General features: G+C 41.6%; 1 protein-coding gene across 2 annotated transcripts in view; it reads left to right on the top strand.

Moving 5' to 3' along the window:
* FGF12 (fibroblast growth factor 12) overlaps nt 1–15,353 on the top strand; it is a 613,455-nt gene that overhangs the window by 184,257 nt on the left and 413,845 nt on the right. Inside the window, exon 1 of one of the 2 annotated variants that reach the window (XM_040253362.1) lies at nt 13,208–13,389. The exons of the other annotated variant lie outside the window; for it this stretch is intronic. Within the exon in view, the coding sequence (XP_040109296.1) occupies nt 13,299–13,389 (91 nt within the window). The 5' untranslated portion in view covers nt 13,208–13,298. Of the gene's footprint in view, nt 1–13,207; nt 13,390–15,353 lie in introns of those variants that run through there. 2 annotated transcript variants of the gene reach the window in all.

Here is a 15,353-nt window from a genome sequence, read left to right as displayed (position 1 = left end):
CAGATCTAAAGGCACCAGGACACACACAGGGGCAATCGCGGGACACTGGCCAGAGCCCTGAGCAGTTTCAATCTGTTCCTCCCCCCTTTCCCAGCAATAAACAAGTGTGTGCACGCTCTTCACAAATGAATTCTAGGTTTCCTATAGCTCTTCTATTAGCCCTACTGGTTTTCAAACCAGCTAAGGAGACTCATCTTTCTGGAGTCAGGTCCTAGGGCTGACTTTCTGGAGTTAGGTCGTAGGGCTGGAGTGCCCAGCATGTGGTTAGAACCTCTCACCTCAGGGAGACCTCTGAGTCTGTGATATGCCTCTCCTTTACTGTGTCCCCTCCAAGGGGCGTGGGTCCCAAGTTGCTGGTTTCTCTTCCCTGCCTATGCAACTCCCTGTATATCTCCCTTACAGTCTTGACTGTAGAAGAGTCTTTTCGCTGGTCTCCAGTTTGTTTTCAGTGAGAACTGCTCCTTGTGTAGGTGTATTTTTGATATGTTCATGGGAGGAGATGAGCTCAGTGTCCTCTCACTCCATTATTTTGATCTCTTCCCCTGTAGTTCTTTATTATGAGTGACTCTTATGACTTTTCACATGTTTAAAAAGTGCATTATATCTCTTACATTGCTCATATCTTTAAATTATTTGTAGGTTATTGTTTTCTAATTTAATGTACAGCTGAAAATATTTTCCCCAATGGAAAGTTCACAGTAACAGTCTCTATGTTATTTCATTTCATCCATATTAATAGACATTAATATTTGGTATTAATTTAAACATTCATTTTATTACATCAATATTTAATAAATAAATTACTTATTACATGTTCTAAGTACTAAGATATAAAATAATTAAAGAGAGATATACGTAAATGTCTAGGTAAAGGTGCCCATAATCTCTTAGGGAATATATACATTTGCAGGCAGAATAAGATAAATTCTATGGTAGAGGGACTATAGTGTGTTAGGAGCTCAAAGGAAACTGTGATTGATTTGAGGAACAGGGGAGGATACATCGGAGAAGATTTTCCAGAGAGAGCACTGTGGCATTTGTCCTCGGTCTGAAAGAATCTGTGGGATTTTTAGGATCAGAGAAGTGTTCATGTGTTAGGACTGAGGACACCTATTTGGAAATGTGACCCTATTTTGGTAATGAGTTTTGATAAATAAGCAAACATTACTTCCTTGAAATTCATAAGTATTAATGTTTTCTTTCTCTATTTCGGTCCTCCTATAGTGGGTGCATCCATATTTGTAAATCATATGTCTTCTTACTACATCGATCCCTTTATCATTATATAATACCCTTCTTTGACTTTTCTTACAGTCTTTGTTCTAACGTCTGTTTTGTCTGATATGGACAAAATTTGCACGGAATGTCTTTTTCCATCCCTTTACATTTGTGTGTGTCCTTACTTTAAGAGTGAGTCTCTCTAAAGCAACAGACAGATAGGTGCTGATTACCCATTCAGCCACTCATTGCCTTTTCATTGATGAATAAACCCATTACAAAGTAATTATTAATAAATATGAACTATTGTCATCTTGTTAACTGTTTTCTAGCTGTTTTGTAGTTACTCTGTGCTCCTTTCTTCTTTATCTCTTTCCTTGTTTTGGTGGTTTTCTTTAGTGTTATTTTGAGATTTCTTTCACATATTCTTTTGTATATTTACTGTAAGTTTTTCCCTTGTTGTTACTGTTAGGCTCACATGTAATATTCTTTAAAAATAACTGTTTTAATTTGGTAGCAACTGAAATTTGAATACATTTCAAAGCTTTATTGGAGAAGGAAATGACAACCCACTCCAGTATTCTTGCCTGGAGAATCCCATGGACAGAGGAGCCTGGTGGGATCTATCTAGTCCATGAGGTCTCAAAGTGTTGGAGTTCTGCACAGCAAAGCTTTGTATATTAATTCTCTGCCCTCACTCCCATTTTATACTATTGATGACACATTTTTACATCTTGTTATTTTATGTAAACCTTAACTAATTATTATATTTTAAATTTTACTACTTTTGTCTTTTAACCTTCATGCTTGCTTTATACATCATCGATCCACTATCATTATTTACTTTTGCCTGTGAGGTTTTTACTTTCATTTTTTCTTATTAATAATTACTGTAATTTCTTTTTAAAGAAGTTTTTATCATTTCTTGTAAGGCTAGTTTAGTGGTAATGAACTCCTTTATCTTTTGCCTATCTGGAAAACTCTAAATTGTTCTTTCAATTCTGAATATTAACCTTTTTGGGTACAGCATTCTTGATTTGAATTTTTTTCCTTTCAGTGCTTTTCCTTTTCAGTAACACCACTTCCCTCTGCCTATAAAGTTTCTGCAGAAAAATCTTCCGATAGCCTTATGGGGCTTCCCATTTACATATAAAATTTTTCTCTTTCTGCTTTTAGGATTCTCTCTTTATTCTTTTACTATTTTAATTATAACATGTCTCTGGTACATGTCTCTTTGGCTTCATCTTAATGGAACTCTTTGGGCTTCCTGGACCTAGATTTCTGTTTCTTTCCCCAGATTAAGAAACTTTTCAGTCACTATATCTTCAAATAATTTTTCTAGGCCTTTTATCTCTCTTCTCCTTCTGGGACCCTATACTGTGAACATTATTCTGCTTGATGATGTCACAAACAACCTTGAAGATATCTTTACATTTTTAAATTCTTTTTTATTCTGGTCTCTGTCTAGATGGGTTCTACTGCTATCTTCTAGCATGCTTATTTGTCCCTCTACCTCATCCAGTCAGCTGTTGTGCATTTTTCTGTTCAATTGTCACTTCGCTTTGGTACTTTCTTATGTTTTGTTGATGTTCTCATGGAGTTTATCTGGTTTTCTTTTGAGTTTGGTGGGCATTTTGTGACCATTACTTTGAACTCTATCAGGTAGCCTGCTTATCTTCATGTAGTTCTTTTGCTAAAGTTTTGTCTTCTTTCAATACAACAGGAACATATTCCACTTCCTCTGCATTTTTGCCACTTCTCTCTGCTTGTTTCCATATATCAGGTAAATCAGCTACCGCTTACACTCTTGAAGGTATGGCCTTATAGGAGATGTCCTGTGGGGCTCAGAAGCACAATCCTTCCTGGTCACCAGAGCCAGATTCTCCAGGGGGTGTCTCCCAAGTGAGAAGCATCAGCCTTCCTGTTTCGGCAGGGCCATAGCTGCTGCTGCAGTGTGTTGGTGGGAGGGACTGGCCCCCCCGCCACAAGCTTCTGAAGGGAAATTTAGTAGTAGCCAACAAGACTACCTGCACACTTGCTGTTTGACTCAGCATTCTCATTTCTAGAATCTATTTTGAAGATATTCCCCTAGCAACATGAAAATGCTGCTGCTGCTGCTACTGCTGCTAAGTCGCTTCAGTCGTGTCCGACTCTGTGCGACCCCATAGATGGCAGCCCGCCAGGCACCCCCGTCCCTGGGATTCTCCAGGCAAGAACACTGGAGTGGGTTGTCATTTCCTTCTCCAATGCATGAAAGTGAAAAGTGAAAGTGAAGTCGCTCAGTCGTGTCGAACTCTTCGCAACTCCATGGATTGCAGCCTACCAGGCTCCTCCGTCCATGGGATTTTCCAGGCAAGAGTACTGGAGTAGGGTGCCATTGCCTTCTCTGATGAAAATGCTACACAAGTTATTTACTGCAGTAATGTTTGTAATTGAAAAATATTGAAAATAACCTAAGTGCCACAAAATAGCACAGTGTGTGCCCTTTTGTGCAAAAGAAACCTATGGAACATATATCAGAAATTAAAGAGATCAGTTACCTATAAGGGATTGTTGGAAAAGGAGTGGAAAGAAGGGGAAATGGGAAATGGGGATAGGACAGGAGGGATGAGAGTGTAAAACTTATTGGAGTATGCTTTTTTGTAGCTTTGACTCTTAGAACCATAGCAAAACATAGCAGGTTTTACATACTCAAATAATAAAGTAATTAAGTATAATTAATTTTATTAATAATTAAAATCAACCAATATAGAAGATAAGAAAAGACAAATGAATCTAACTGGATTCCAAATTAATAACTAAACTACATTAAAGAGAATGGAGAAGAAAAATCTATCAAAAGCCAAATCAAAAATAATATTTTGACCATATAAGATTAAAGACAAACAAATGTGCATACATACTGTACTGTAGTATTAAATCTGTTACTCTGGATAGGAATTATGTAACTACTTTAAGTGTATACGAGTGTTGAATGAATAAGTGAATATACTGTAAAGAATACAATTTTTTCACTATTGGGAAAAGAAGTTACAAGTAAGGAAATGGCAAAGACTAAAATGAAACTTGTGATGATGCATTGCAATCATACATATTAGTCATCTATATCTATACTTATTTTCTATTTTCTATCTATTATACATTTCCATATAGATACATCTACACATAGATATTCTACATATAGATGTCTCTAAAGGGGGACATATATATAGAAATAAATGTTCTGTATGTGTATGTATGGGTTTGTTTATATGCATATATTTCCTAGCTTTCTCCATTGAGAGAATCTAGGATCAATGACACCCCTGTAAAAATGGGCACACTTAGCACCCAGAGTTTGGTTCATAAATACTATTTTCCAATAAAAAGAATTAGACTAATTGGAGTCTAATTCCAATAAAAGAAGATAAAAGATAAACTTGGAATATCTTGTGATGCAAGAAAATTAAGGAACTTCTAGTAAAAAGACACCAGAGCCAACTAGAAGTATCTCCTAAAGGCTAAAGCTGAAACAATTTGTCACAAAATAAATAAAGGTAATATTGGATTATAAAATGTGTACTAGCCTCTCAGTTGTGTCCAACTCTGTGATCTCATAGCCTGTAGCAAGCTAGGCTCCTCTGTCCATGGAATTCTCCAGGGAAGAACACTGCAGTGGGTTGCCATTTCCTTCTCCAGGGGATCTTTCCAACCCAGGGATTGAACCCTGGTCTTTTACACTGCAGGTAGATTCTTTACTGTCTGAGCCACCAGGGAAGCCCATTAGATTATAACCTATAGATAAATATTCCTCAGATCACACTGTAATGAATAAATAATTGATTAAATAGGTAAGTGGGAGAGAATGGACAGCTCTTGCAGAAGAATTTCCATTACAATAAAAAGAATCTTGAAATATAAAGCCACTATTAGGAAAATAGCTCAGTAATAATTACTACAAGTAAGACCCACCAATGGATGCTAACATCAGTGGATGGAAGTTTAAGGAGAAACAAGATATTAGCACAGCTTCAGAGTTTCTTCCTCAAGATATTTATCAACTGTAAATGAAAATAAAATACAACTTGACAGAATAGAAACCTAGCAGTCACTATCTTAACCTAGTGATTAATGTTAATATCACTAGTTGACATCATGTAGCCCTTAATAGGGCTTTTCTGGTGCCTCTGTCGGTAAAAAATCCACCAGCAATGCAAGAGACATGGATTTGATCCCTGGGTTGGGAAGATCCAATGGGGAAGGAAATGGCAACCCACTCTAGTATTCTTGTCTGGAGAAATTCATAGACAAAACAGCCTGGCAGGTTATAGTCCATGGGGTCGCAGAGTTGGACATGACTTAGTGACTAAACTACCAACCACAACCACAGCTCTTGATAATGATGTCCTGAAAAGGATACAACATCACTTCTGTAGCATTCTTGCTGAAAATCAGTAAAGGCAGACTAATCATTTAGATAGCATTACATGAACTCAAATTGAAAGACATTCCACAAATATTTGATCAATTTTTATCAGAAGTTTCAAAGTACTGAAAAACAAGGAGAGACTGAGGGACTGCTGAAGATTGAAGCAGACCACTTATATGCAGAGTACATCATGAGAAACACTGGGTTGGAAGAAACACAAGCTGGAATCAAGATTGCCGGAAGAAATATCACTAACCTCAGATATGCAGATGACACCACCCTTATGGCAGAAAGTGAAGAGGAACTAAAAAGCCTCTTGATGAAAGTGAAAGAGGAGAGTGAAAAAGTTGACTTAAAGCTCAACATTTAGAAAACAAAATCATGGCATCCGGTCCCATCACTTCATGGGAAATAGATGGGGAAACAGTGGAAAGAGTGGCTGATTTTATTTTTTGGGGCTCCAAAATCACTGTAGATGGTGACTGCAGCCATGAAATTAAAAGATGCTTACTCCTTGGAAGGAAAGTTATGGCCAACCTAGATAGCATATTCAAAAGCAGAGACATTACTTTGCCAAGAAAGGTCCGTCTAGTCAAGGCTATGTTTTTTCAGTAGTCATGTATGGATGTGAGAGTTGGACTGTGAAGAAAGCTGAGTGCTGAAGAATTGATGCTTTTGAACTGTGGTTTTGGAGAAGACTCTTGAGAGTCCTTTGGACTGCAAGGAGATCCAACCAGTCCATTCTAAAGGAGATCAGTCCTGGGTGTTCTTCAGAAGGACTGATGCTAAAGCGGAAACTCCAGTACTTTGGCCACCTCATGCGAAGAGTTGACTCACTGGAAAAGACTCTGATGCTGGGAGGGATTGAGGTCAGGAGGAGAAGGGGACGACAGAGGATGAGATGCCTGGATGGCATCACCGACTCGGTGGATGTGAGTCTGAGTGAACTCTGGGAGTTGGTAATGGACAGGGAGGCCTGGCGTGCTGCAATTCATGGGGTCGCAAGAGTCGGACATGAGTGAGCAACTGAACTGAACTGAACTGAAGGATACACAACGAAGTACAAGGTGGAATCTAACTGGATCCTGGAACAGAAAAAGGGCATTTTTAGGGTAAAAAAATGGTGAAAGTTCAATAATGCTAGTAGTTAATTTGATAGCATGGTTCAGTTCAGTTCAGTTCAGTCGCTCAGTCGTGTCTGACTCTTTGAGACCCCATGAATCGCAGCACGCCAGGCCTCCCTGTCCATCACCATCTCCCTGAGTTCACTCAGACTCACGTCCATTGAGTCAGTGATGCCATCCAGGCATCTCATCCTCTGTCGTCCCCTTCTCCTCCTGACCTCAATCCCTCCCAGCATCAGAGTCTTTTCCAATGAGTCAACTCTTCGCATGAGGTGGCCAAAGTACTGGAGTTTCAGCTTTAGCATCATTTCTTCCAAAGAAATCCCAGGGCTGATCTCCTTTAGAATGGACTGGTTGGATCTCCTTGCAGTCCAAGGGACTCTCAAGAGTCTTCTCCAACAGCACAGTTCAAACGCATCAGTTCTTCAGTGCTCAGCCTTCTTCACAGTCCAACTCTCACATCCATACATGACTACTGGAAAAACCATAGCCTTGACTAGACGGACCTTTCTTGGCAAAGTAATTTCTCTGCTTTTGAATATGCTATCTAGGTTGGTCATAACTTTCCTTCCAAGGAGTTAAGCGTCTTTTAATTTCATGGCTGCAATAACCATCTGCAGTGATTTTGGAGCCCAGAAAAATAAAGTCTGCCACTGTTTCCCCAACTATTTCCCATGAAGTGATGGGACTGGATGCCATGATCTTTGTTTTCTGAATGTTGAGCTTTAAGTCAACTTTTTCACTCTCCTCTTTCACTTTCATCAAGAGGCTTTTTAGTTCCTCTTCAGTTTCTGCCATAAGGGTGGTGTCATCTGCATATCTGAGGTTATTGATATTTCTCCCGACAATCTTGATTCCAGCTTGTGTTTCTTCCAGTCCTGCGTTTCTCATGATGTACTGTGCATATAAGTTAAATAAGCAGGGTGACAATATACAGCCTTGACGTACTCCTTTTCCTATTTGGAGCCAGTTTGTTGTTCCATGTCCAGTTCTAACTGCTGCTTCCTGACCTGCATATAGGTTTCTCAAGAGGCAGGTCAGGTGGTCTAGTATTCGCATCTCTCTCAGAATTTTCCACAGTTTATTGTGATCCACACAGTCAAAGGCCATATATGTCATTAAAAAATGTGTGGTGCCAATGACTGTTTTTGTCACATCTAATAAGATTGATTTTGTTGCTATCTTTGTTTAGGCTGGTGTAACAAAAGTACCATAAATTAGGTGGCTTAAACAACAAATATTTATTTCTCACAGTTCTAGAGGCTAAGAAGTCTAAGATCAAGGCACTGGCAGATCCAGTAGTAGTAAGGACTTGCTTCCTGGCTCATAGATAGCCATCTTCTGTGTCTTCACATAGTGAAAGGGGAGAGAAAGTTCTCTGGGATCTCTTTCAAAAGGGCACTAACTCCATTCATGAGGGTTAAGCTTCCCAAAGATCCCACTTCCCAATACCTTAGGGGTGAGAATTTAACATATGAATTTTAGGGAGATACAAAGATCCAGTCTCTGACAGTTGCCTTGCCTATCAAAACTGGATTTGAGAGTATTTCTAAAGACATGAGATGCAGACCAAGTTTTTACCCTGGCAGTCAGTGGTCTAGACATATATCATAGAACAAAGATACTACAGTAACTATCAGACTGGTTTTCATGCTTCATTTTATGGTTTGGTTTGGTTTCTTTGTTAAATACAGTTGCTTTTCTTTTGGTAGACATTTTGCCACTAAATATACTCATTAAAAGTTTTTCAGGCCTGGCAATATTCTTAGTATGCTATTACTGATTCAATGTAGACTTCCAAACAGATAAATACATTAATTAATTAAACAGCTGATGCCAAGAGTCAACAGATTCCAATGTTTAATATGAACAGAAATATTTTAGATAAATTACCACTTACAAATCTCAGAATTTCCTCATATAATTATTAACTTTTTACAAACTGTGAGTAAATAACTCTATAAAATGAAAAATATAGATACTAAGAATTTAAATAAGTTAACTTATAATTATGTACCAGATTTCCCAATCCCTCTCAGAAAGTAATTAATGATTTCATTTTGAAATTACACCAGTGAGTCACCTGCTAGAGTTGGTCCAAGGTCAATAAGAAAACAGAATATCTAACTTAAAAATTTTTAATTAGAGACAGATACTATAATTTAAAATTTGGTTATTACATCTCTTTAATTTAAAATTAAAAATATAATTGCTAGTAAAAAATTTGACTTTTGCTTATGGAATAATGGGCTTCCCTAGTGGCTCAGAGGTTAAAGCGTCTGCCTCCAGTGTGGGAGACCGGGGTTAAATCCTTGGGTCGGGAAGATCCCTTGGAGAAGGAAATGGTAACACACTCCAGTATTCTTGCCTGGAGAATCCCACTCATGGGGAAGCCTGGTAGGCTATAGTCCATGGGGTCGCAAAGAGTTGGACACGACTGAGCGACTTCACTTCACTTCGCTTTATGGAATAATACACAGAAAGTAGAAAATTTCCAAGTTTTGGTTAGACTAAAATGTGCGTCTTTCCTGGCTACTGCTATTTGCTTGTTTTGTCTTGCTTTTGGATGTTATAGTATATGTAAAAATGCAGTCTTCTTAAGATCTGCCCAATATACTTTAGGAAGCCTGCATCGATACGCCTGACTGGACTGTGAAACTGGATGTCACCTTAGCAGCTGTTTTAACAAGCATGTACATGAAAATCTGATAAGGGCAAAAGTCTATTTTTTTGTAAAGCTAAGTCCAAGTAATACAATTCCACTGATCAATTCTCTTTTATACCTACTTTGGTCAAATATCCATGTTATATAGTAAGAAAATATTTTGCATCGAAATGTTATATGCTTTCTTTGGTTTAATCTGAACTCTTTTGAGAGTTCAATAACACACACACACAAATCTATAAGTGTGATTCCCCAGTTCTTTTTTTTTTTTAAACTACTGTGATGATCTGCTCTCTTTGTTTTAAGTATACCTGGCCATGAGAATCACTGTGACAGTCACTGAAACAAGACAGCCAACCATCTGAATGTTAACTGTGACAGATTTGGCTTTCCTGCCCTGTTTTCTAAAAGTTTATAGTTCTGTTGAGGAGACAAAAGATTCACATAGAAAGCTTTTCTATAATCAAGTAAAAGAGCCACTATGTTAGACCATCAAGAAGCACCTAGAACCCAGGGGAGTTGACAAGAGCACTCCATCTTTCGAAGATAATTAGAATCATCAAGGCTCTTTCATGTTTCATCTCATTGAATCCCTGCAACAACCTTGCCAGGTAGGCAGAGAGGTTTATTGTGAATAAGAAAACTGATGCTCCAGAGGTCATGGGTGTTTTAAATCAGACAGTGATTTGCTCGCTTTCCTCAAGTTCCCATTCTTTTGCTACGTTTCAAGGAATAGCTTTTCTCTCCTAAAGTATAAAATAGCTCTGGGCACTGGGTTCCAGACCAGAAGAGTTCTACCGGAAAGCTCTCTGCCTCTGCTGCAGCAGGAAGGACTATTTTTAGATGTTTTCCTTTTGCTAATTATCTCTCCCTCCATGGGGAATTTCTACGGGTAAAATCCCCAGATGAGCCAAGTTTCTCACTAATCTCCACAGAGATTGGAACGACAAGGGCCATGGCCCAGATTGCCCTGAGGCTCATTACCTCTCCAGCTTTAGCAAGTTCTTCCAGGACTGTGGAGCCCATAGAACTGGGGTGATTGCACTCAACAAGGGGACTAAGGAGTGACTGGAAGGTGTGTGTGCTCAGTCACTCAGTCATGTCCAGCTCTTTGTGACCACATGGACCATAGCTTGCCAGGCTTCTTTGTCCATGGGGATTCTCCATGCAAGAATACTGGAGTGGGTTGCCATGCCCTTCTCCAGGGGATCTTCCCAACCCAGGGACAGAACCCAGGTCTCCCACATTGCAGGTGGATTCTTTACCTCTGAGCCACCAGAAGCCCAGGAATACTAGAGTGGGTAGCCTATGCCTTCTCCAAGGATCTTCTGACCCAGGAATCAAACCAGGGTTTCCTGCATTGCAAGTGGATTCTTTACCAGTTGAGCTACCAGGAAAGGTGAAAAAAAGTGAAAAGTGAAAGTTGCTCAATCATGTCCAACTCTTTGAGACCCCGTGGACTATAGAGTCCATGGAATTCTCCAGGCCAGAATACTGGAGTGGGTAGCCGTTCCCTTCTCCAGGGGATCTTTCCAATGCAGGGATAGAACCCAGGTCTCTCACATTGTAGGTGGATTCTTTACCAGCTGAGCCACTAGGGAAGCCCAAGAAGACTGGAGTGGGTAGCCGTTCCCTTCTCCAGGGGATCTTCCTGACCCAGGAATCGAACCGGGGTCTCCTGCATTGCAGGCGGATTCTTTACCAGCTGAGTTACCAGGGAAGCCCCACAGGAAGGTAGGCCTGGACATATCTGTCTGAGTCTTGGAACCACCCCAAATGACCTTGCCTGGAGCTCAATTCTGAAAGAGAATGTGAAGCCAGTAGTGGCTGAGGGCTCAAAAGACCCTCCTGATGTTCTGGCTTTCTTCCATCACCTTTGAGAGGAAAGAGGAAGAGACTTAACTTTTCCAGGCAACTACAACCTTAAGCTTCAATCTCCAGGGAAACCCACAGGAGCTATGAAGGATCAGCCTAGAGAAGAGAAAGAGGAAAGGGGTGATGAAAATACTTTTCACTCTCTTGCTGGGAAGAGCTAACCAGCTAGTGCGAGGTAGCCTGGAGGCAATGGGTAGAAAGAAAGTCAAATAAGTTTTTGGCTCAACGTCAGGGTAAATCTTAGAATAGGTTTTGTGCAATGAACTACCTGGGGAGTTGGTGAGTCTATTACCTGAACTGTGCAAGCAGAGATAGACACTGGAATGGATGCTGGTATTCAAGGGAAAGTGAGAGTGATGGAAAACCCTATAGGTTGGAAGCTATGTAATAATAATGGCTAACACTATTACAGTAGTTATTTTGTATTGAGTTTTTTTTAACATTCAATAAAGGGTACAAGATATAGATGCTACGGTATTATTAACTCTTTTAGAGATATGGAAACCGAGGCACAAAGAAGTTAAGAGATTTGTTCAAGGTCACACAGTTAATAGGAATTTTCACTTCAGCTGCTTGTTGCCAGTGTCTGTGCTTTTAACCACTTGCTGTATTGCTGTGTCTTCTAAGGTCCCTTCTTACTTTGACATTCCAGATAGGATGGACTCTGGTAGCAACACCAGCATTCCTGGTGCCTCACTCATCAGACTTCCAAAAGGGCGCTGATAGCCTCTGAGAAGGGAGGGAGGCCCGGAGGGAGGGAGGAAGGAAGAAAGGAAAAGGAAGGAGGGGAGGGAAAAGAAACAGAAAGAAAAGAAAAGGGAAAGTTAAAGGAGTTGTTGCTGTGGTGGGGGGCGGGGGGGGGGGAATCGAGACCTTTAGAACTACAGGGAAGCTCCCTGGTCATCTTTGGGGCCAATTGGCAGAGACAGAGCCTGACAGAATATTGCGTCAAAGTAAAACATTGCTATTGATTTCAGATTTTCCGCCTCACCTGCCTCTCCTTACAGCGTTCAGGAAGGCCTCTGTACGATGGCCTTCCCTTCTAGCCCCCCTTACTCCACCTGCACCCGCCTTCCCATGGCACCTGTGCTCAGCTTTTCCAGGAGATTGGGAAGCCAGGGGACCAACAAGCAGCTGCCAATTCTCTATTCTGCACCGTCTTCCCCGCCCTGCTTTACAGAGGGGAAAAGTGACGCCCAGGGTGGTATGGGACTTACCCAAGGTCACAGAACGTCGGTCAGACGCCCACGCCTAGGCACCCCTTCTCTCCGCGCGCCCGAACCCTAGAGCTTTCTTCATTCCACATCCCCGCCTTCCCACCCCCACCCCCCTGTTCCCCGAGTCGCTTCTGACGCTCGGCAGCCTCCTGGGTCCAGCCCTTCCTGCGGGCGCTTCCCTTCCGCCGGATTCCCACGCCGGAGTCGCCCTCAGCCCGCGCGCAGCCCGCGGGAGCGCTGCCTTCCGGCCCTGGGAGCCCCTCTCCGCTCCGCGCCGCGCCGCCTCGCACGGCGGGGGCACCCAGGGAGGAGGACGCCCAAGACTCACCGCCCGACGCGGAGAATAGGAGCTGACAGGGTGCCAGGGCCCTTGGGGATCCCGCCCTCGTCCCTCCCGGCGCTCGCACCTGGAAGGGGCACCAACCCACGGTGACGTCCTCCGCTCAGCCGGTGCGCTCCTGCCCGCAGCCTCGCCGCCTCCTTGGGGGAAGTCCCAAAGTGTCACGGCCGAGCCCGCTGGGGTGTGGCCGCGCCTCCCGCTCCCCCGAGGGCTGCCCCCAGCCGGGAGGCGCTTCCTCCTCCCAGCCTTGCCCTGGCCCCGCACCCGCCGCGCTCCAGTCCCAGCCCCGGCCCGGGCCCCGGCTCCGACCGGGCAGACGTGCGAACCGCTGTGCGCCCGGGACGCGCGCACCATGGATGTGGGACCCGGCTTCCCCCGGCAGGCCGCCTTTTGGTTGGACAATTAGCGGAGGTGGGCGGGGAGTTGACCAACCCCGCACACGCGCTTCTCCATGAAGATTCTTGAGCTTTCTTTGAAGAAAGGAGTGCATATGCTGCAGTGTCTCTGTGGAAGGAGCCTGAGGTCCAGCAGCAGCCTAAGTGGTGAGAAAATGTTCTTTCCTTAGCCCCAGTCCTGCAGATGCCAGCCCTCTTCCTTCCTTCTGGTCCCCTCTCTGCTACCCCCTCTGCTCCTTTAATCAGCGCTGTAAATGATGGAAGGAAGGCGTTTCCTTACTGGGGTGAGATCATGGCCCCGTCGCCAGTTCTGTCTTTGAATTTTTTCCCCCCTCCTCTTAAATCCCTGAAGTCATCCTTGTTTTATAGAACGCTTTCGCTGTCGCCCAGCGCCTGAGCTGGAACCCGCGGGTCTCTTTCCGAGGGGTGCTTCCAGTGACCTGCTTTCGCACTTCCTCGCGGCTCTCTCCTTGTGACTTGCGAGGGCGGCGTGCGACTTGGAGTTGCTCAAAGTCTCCTCTTGAGAAGTTGCCGATGCTTTCGACAGGAGAGGGGACTTTTAAACAGGTGGCTGGCGACGCAGGTTATCTTTCATTGTTCTTGTTTTGTCTGGAAAGTAGACATACTGCCATCGTCAGAGAGAGTACGTTTTGCCCTGGAGATCGAGCAATCTTTGAACTGATGCTGAAACAAAAGAGCCCCAATTACATCTGGGTTTAGCCGACTAGGTCCCTCAGGAAAAAGCTCGGGAAGAGAAAGTAAGAAAGTCAGACCCTTTTAATGACCTGCGATATTGAAAAAACGATGAAAAATTTTAATGAAAGAAAAAAAAAACACATCTACAACCAAGTGTGATTCTTTTCTGCTGAAGCCTTGGAAATGAAGTGAGCTGTTTACCACACTTTCAATTGTCCATCTCTCTCTTTTTTATGATATAAGTTCTTTTTAAAGGGGGTTGTCTAGTAGTCTTGCAAATGCTAACCCAAATTTTGTGTCTTTTGATTTTCTGTTTACAAAATGGGGGCGGGATGTGAGGAGAGAGAAAAGGTGCTCCTATCTAAACACGTGCCTCTGTAAAATAATTTTTGGTCCATTAATTCCAAGTAACTTTAATGTTCAAAAATTTAACAATATTATAATAGGGTTCAGGTTTAAAACTTCATGTGTTATTCTGGTGGATCTGATTCATTTGGTTAAGTACCTATTTTCAGTCTGTACTGGAGCTATGAAGATTATATTTGGAAAGATTAGAATATATATAGGTTTCATTCATCCTTTCTAAAACTTTGACTTGCTGCTTCCTCACCACTGTAAATGAAAAATAAAACTTTTTAAAAGAATTAATTAGATACTTTATATGTGAAGTATGAGAACATACACTTTTGAAATGAAATCAGCTGTGAGATCTCATATCTTGACTTTTATTCAGTTCAGAAGATGATTTAGACATTAACTTTCGCCACCATATTTATAAGTGCTGAAAAATATCAAATCACTGTATTCTAAATGAACATGCTTGATGTTGAAGTTTTATGTTTTGAATACATATTTCAGGAAGCCAATAGAGATGTATGTTAATATTATTTCAATTTTCCTTATCTACATGAAGTAAAACATGAACAGACTATAACTTGGGTATTTATTTCCTAGATGTGAAAAATTTTAAGGTATATATGGTGTATTATAAAGACTTCTTGTAAAAATAGATAACATGTTTATTTACATACAGAATCAGTCTTTCAAATGGTAACAGATCCAAACAGAGGTGATAATATGTGTGATGGAGAAGCATAGGTTGTTGCAAAATCATGAGACTTAGAGTCAGAAGACTCAGTTATAAAGCAGTTTCAATAAAATTACTGAGGATTTTTCAAAGTCAGTATTTTCATCTGAAGAAAGTAGGAATAATGATAGCTCTAGCCTGCTTCCTATTTCTTACTGAATCCTAGATTTAACATGTGAACGTATGAAAACTGTTGCACTTTATATATGCATTGTGATTTAGTGGGGTGTTTGGTTATTTAGGGAACTGTCACTCTAGAGGAATTTTTGTAGAAGGGTATAGCCACAAGTAAAGATGAAGGTCCCTTTTATACCCTTTCTCTAGATGG

This window comes from Oryx dammah, unplaced genomic scaffold (assembly GCF_014754425.2).
Source record: "Oryx dammah isolate SB20612 unplaced genomic scaffold, SCBI_Odam_1.1 HiC_scaffold_2, whole genome shotgun sequence".
NCBI lineage: Eukaryota > Metazoa > Chordata > Mammalia > Artiodactyla > Bovidae > Oryx > Oryx dammah.
This window is presented reverse-complemented; position numbering and strand designations above follow the sequence as displayed.